The sequence below is a fragment of the Limulus polyphemus genome, unplaced genomic scaffold (genome assembly GCF_000517525.1).
Source record: "Limulus polyphemus unplaced genomic scaffold, Limulus_polyphemus-2.1.2 Scaffold5227, whole genome shotgun sequence".
NCBI lineage: Eukaryota > Metazoa > Arthropoda > Merostomata > Xiphosura > Limulidae > Limulus > Limulus polyphemus.
In genome coordinates this window covers 27,839-33,025 of record NW_013670837.1, presented here as the reverse complement: position 1 = coordinate 33,025, position 5,187 = coordinate 27,839, and the positions used below count along the sequence as shown (strand labels likewise).

Sequence of the window (5,187 nt, the reverse complement as noted above, 5' to 3'; positions counted from 1 at the left end):
GTTCACTTATACCTGCTTCTTTCTTTTGATGTCCGTGTTAACTTTTTTTTTTGCAAAATGTTCCCTTATTTGCTGTATAGCTTAATTGTAAAAAACCTGGGTATATGAATGCCACACTTTCATTTAAATGTTTTCATATCTGGTATTTAAACGAATGATTTAAGATGCTTTTGTTAATTTATTGCCGGTTGTTCGCCATATAGGGTACGATCTGCCTCCTTCAGTTGAATGCGAGTGTGTTGTTTACAGTGTATGGCTCACAAAATTCTGTCATTTAAAAAGCAGCCACAAAGAAAGAGGTTAATTATATGATGCACATTTGAGAATATAAATCCCAAAACCATTATTTGTTGGAACATCCTGTTTTCATACTTCTTTGAACTCACCCAAATGCTATTTTGAATTAAGAACCTAATACTTATATGTAGATATTAAAATTTTGAAATGTAAAAATCTACTATTTTAAAAGCCAGTCATTTGTGTAAGGTATTTAAAAAAAAGTTCAGCAGTTCATTTTTTTTTATAATGAAGAAACTCCATGTCTTATTATTGTAACTATCTTCTGAATATAAGTATTTTGGCTGAAGTAGAATGCTTTATTTAATAAATATAGTTTGTGTTATCTTTAGCATTTGGAGCTGAAGTTGAGTTACGATATACTTTACAACTACCCATGCTTCATTATCTGGTGCAACAATATCCTGATGTTGAACTGGTTAGTAGACTTTGTGAAAGTGGGGCAAACATTCAAAGAGAGGATCATCATGGAAACACCATTCTTCACGTTCTTGCTCGAATTCTTTAACCTACTTAATAAAACTTAAAGCTTTGGTCACCTGTATGTTTGGATGATGGAGTAAGTATTGCATCAACTCCATATGGCTGGTTTTCAGGAGTGTATCAGTGTCATTAATTTCCATTCTTTAACCTACTTAATAAAACTTAAAGCTTTGGTCACCTGTATGTTTGGATGATGGAGTAAGTATTGCATCAACTCCATATGGCTGGTTTTCAGGAGTGTATCAGTGTCATTAATTTCCATATTAGTGACAGTAGTGTGGTAACAAACACCTAATCCATACCTTGTTTTTATGCTGCATTATATGTGTAACAGCTGTCAAGTTTATAAGTTTACTATAGTATGTATGATATTCATGATTTTGTGTTGCTTGCAGTTCCCGCATGTCTCGTTTTGTACATTTAATTTGGTAATGCAAGTCAGTTAATTCTAGATTAATGTTCACTGGTTTATACAAGGCTCTCTATCCTGTAAAACAGTGCAATTTAACATGGTATTATGTTATTTGATATCAGAGTTATCAACTATTCATTTTAACGTACATCGTAGATGTAGTGACAGTTCATGGAAGAGGAGAGAAAATACAGGGATAATGAAAAAATGTAGTTATGTATTATGAAGGTTGTAGAATAGGGATGGCCAGCTTGTTTTTGTAGTTATGTATTATGGAGGTTGTAGAATAGGGATGGCCAGCTTGTTTTTGTAGTTATGTATTATGAAGGTTGTAGAATAGGGATGGCCAGCTTGTTTTTGTAGCTATGTATTATGGAGGTCGTAGAATAGGGATGGCCAGCTTGTTTTTGTAGTTGTGCATTATGGAGGTTGTAAAATAGGGATGGCCAGCTTGTTTTTGCTCGTGGCCCATTTTCTTACGTAGACTGTATTCTTGGTGCTGAAACTATGATTGGGTAAATTATGTTCAGAATATATGTATGTAACTCAGCTATTTATTAAACACCATATAAATAACCGAGTTAACATTTGAAGAAATTTCTTGGAACCTTCGTGGGATTTTGTTTTGCCAGTTTATCCAAAATAAAATATGATTTGAAAACAAAAATGGATTAGATAAAATACCTTTGCAGAACAGATCCATCATATAAACCGTCAGTTGGCCATCTACATTCTAGAGATTTTGAAAATACAACATGCAAACTGTACAATGGACAAACGCTTTTCTGTTCTTCATATCACCTTGCACCCTGACTTGTCTGGTGTCTGACTGACATTGTCAATTCACACACACACATATCTGTCAGTTCACACACACATATCTGTCAGTTCACACACACACATATCTGTCAGTTCACACACACACACATATCTGTCAGTTCACACACACATCTGTCAGTTCACACACATATCTTAAACACAAATACATTTGTGACTCATCTGATTTTTTGTGAACAACGGACATTTTTTTATAGATACACATAATAAATTTGTTATTACAGACAACATTCCTTCTCCAGTACATTCAGTTAATCAGACTATTTGGGCAGCAGCCACTGCTTGTCGAGCAACAAGAAACAAGGTCAAAAGTCGTTCATCTGGTAACCCTAACCTATACTTGACTTTATTAAGTTTAGAAATTCAGAATTTGATTATGTGGCCATATGTAAATTATTCAAAAAATGTGCAGCCACATATTTGTATTATTTATGTAGAAATTGTTTGGAATTTACTGTTCAGTAAATAAATTAATGTATCTGTTATTTGCAGGATCACGGGTATTGTCTTCATAAATTTTTTAACTTTTCTGGATATGAATATATTTACATTTTTTGTTAACAAGCTGTTAGTTAAATATATTAAGTATCTTTCAGAAATGGTAAGTAATTCTGCCAAATATTTTTTGTAGAAGTCTGTGTTCATGAAAGATTAAAGTCAATAATGTTTGATATGTAGGAAACAAAAATATACATACAAATTGTCAACATTCAGAAAAAGAACTGGTGTAAAAGATGTGAGAACATAAAAATTGTCACTTATAAATAACTATAACTTATATTTATACTAAAAATGATATAACAACATCAGGTTGAACTGTGAATGTATACAATAGGTATGGTGTGTATAAACTTAGCTAATAATGATGTGACTTGTACTTAGAGTGATATAACATCAGGTTGAACTGTGAATGTATACAGTAGGTGTGGTGTGTATAAACTTAGCTAATAATGATGTAACTTGTACTTAGAGTGATATAACATCAGGTTGAACTGTTAGCAGTGAATGTATACTGTAGGTGTGGTGTGTATAAACTTAGCTAATAATGATGTAACTTGTACTTAGAGTGATATAACATCAGGTTGAACTGTTAGCAGTGAATGTATACTGTAGTTGTGGTGTGTATAAACTTAGGTAATAATGCTGTAACTTGTACTTAGTGATATAAAATCAGGTTGAACTGTTAACAATGACTGTACACTGTAGGTGTGGTGTGTTGGATCATGACGAGTATGTAACTCTCACAGGAGCTACATGTTCCCATGATAAGGTGAATCGGAGTGTTATACATCATTCGTAACATTGCACCCTCCTGTTTCTACTTTACTTACATAGGAGGAAAGTTTAACTTGTATCAGGCAGAATATATTGTTAAGTCTTGACGTATATAGATATATTTATACAAATTCATTTGCCTTTGCTTCTTTGTATTTATATGTTAATGAAAAGCAAATTCCAATTCAGTTGCTAGTAATTATGGCAAAAATGTTCTTTCTGACATACATGGGAGCACAAACTTGCATACAAAGTTAGATTATCTTGATTAATTGATACCTGAGAAGCATCGATTAGTGTATCATAGAATAACTGATTAATCAGAATTAATGTTTCTGATTATTCTAGCTATCCAGGTAATCAAAATCTTGCCATTATAATTTCTTTTTATTATATTTTGATTAATTTAAGGTTGTTCAACTTAATCAATTAGTGTCATGACTCAAGAAAATCGAATAATTGAAATTAATGTTTCTGATTATTAATATTTTCAATTATTCTAATTATCGAAGTCTCGCAAGACTAATCAGATAGTTGAATGTAATCAATTAATAAGCCCGATAATTAACTGATTAGCAAATTCCAGTAATCTCCTAGCTCTTTGTACGAAAGGTTTAAAACGTGTAATTATCAGATCATTTTATTTTGTGTATGTGTTATTTTGCATCTATTTCAAATACATTGTGTTTGAAGTTAATTTTCGTATTGAAAGAATTGTGATCGTTATTGGAAGCACTTAATTATTTACAATGAACTTTTACTTTCAACCAAAGTTTAGTGAATAAATTTCACATTTTGTTACTCTGCACTAGCTATTTTATCTGTTGACTATTTGATTTTTCTGAGATGTCTGTTTTGCACTTCTCGAGTTTTAAGAGCTATCTTTTAAACTTTCATTGGCTTTTTCAGATTGATGCACAGAATTGTCAAGGTCATAGTCCTTTATGGCTGGCTTTTGCCACTGGTCATTTTGATCGTGCACAGATGCTGTTAGAATATGGAGCCGATTCTACAAACTTACATCGAGGTAGTATTTGTTTTCCTCATTCTCCGTGGGTAGTTAGGTAAGTTTAGGTTTATTTTTCTGATGTGGTGATGACTGAAAATAGTAGATATTGAATGTTTAAAACGGATGTATTTCAAAACTTGTTAACTATGAAACGTATTCTTGAAGAAATAAAACCTGGTTTAGCTAAAGTTTCTTGTAACAACAGGGAAAAAAAATATTTGAACAGTTATTGATGGGTGACAACATGCAATTTAGTCAGGTAACTTTTGAATATAAAACCTGGTCTTTGTCTCAATTTGTTTTGTCTTCACTCAACTTAGTAACACTTTATAGTTGAGCTTGTCCTATCCCAGCTACTGTAAAGAATCTTGGTTTTGGACAAAAAGCTTTTTCAGAGCTGGATATAGTAGATATAATGATTCTGACATATTATTATAATAAATATATACACTTTCACTCAAAAGTTCTTGGTAATAACAGGTGGTAATGATGACTTGATGTTAGATATAGTAGTAACATACTATGAGAATGCATTATGGAGCTTTGATGTTTATGACCACTGTGCCAAGTTATATGATTATAATCCAAATATCTCAAACTCGATGTGATTAAAAAACAAGCACTAAACAAAAATTTGAAGTTTTGTTGATGGCAATGTCAACATGATCAGGAAATTGTGAAAGTGGGTAAATCACTGTAATTAGAAGAAAAAGCTATACAGTATAATGTTTGAGTGATGCAGTTTGGCTAAAGATTTTCATTTTTGGAGGTTCCCTAACCCCCCCCCCCCCCCTCCTTACTTTTACGTTACCTAACGTTACTACGTTACTAACTACTACTACTAACTACTACTACTACGTACGACACTACTACT

The 5,187-nt window shown here is 32.3% G+C and overlaps 1 protein-coding gene and 1 long non-coding RNA gene across 2 annotated transcripts in view; both read left to right on the top strand.

Moving 5' to 3' along the window:
• The window catches only part of LOC111089096, a 5,619-nt gene extending 4,824 nt beyond the window's left edge, over positions 1 to 795 (top strand). The window contains exon 2 of the long non-coding RNA XR_002613438.1: positions 630 to 795. This is a non-coding gene — a long non-coding RNA (uncharacterized LOC111089096). The remainder of the gene's footprint in view (positions 1 to 629) is intronic.
• A 205-nt stretch (positions 796 to 1,000) lies between these two features.
• The window catches only part of LOC111089097, an 11,166-nt gene continuing 6,979 nt past the window's right edge, over positions 1,001 to 5,187 (top strand). Inside the window, exons 1-3 of the mRNA XM_022400903.1 lie at positions 1,001 to 1,060; positions 2,254 to 2,352; positions 4,214 to 4,368. Coding sequence (XP_022256611.1) covers positions 1,001 to 1,060; positions 2,254 to 2,352; positions 4,214 to 4,368 — 314 coding nt within the window. The remainder of the gene's footprint in view (positions 1,061 to 2,253; positions 2,353 to 4,213; positions 4,369 to 5,187) is intronic.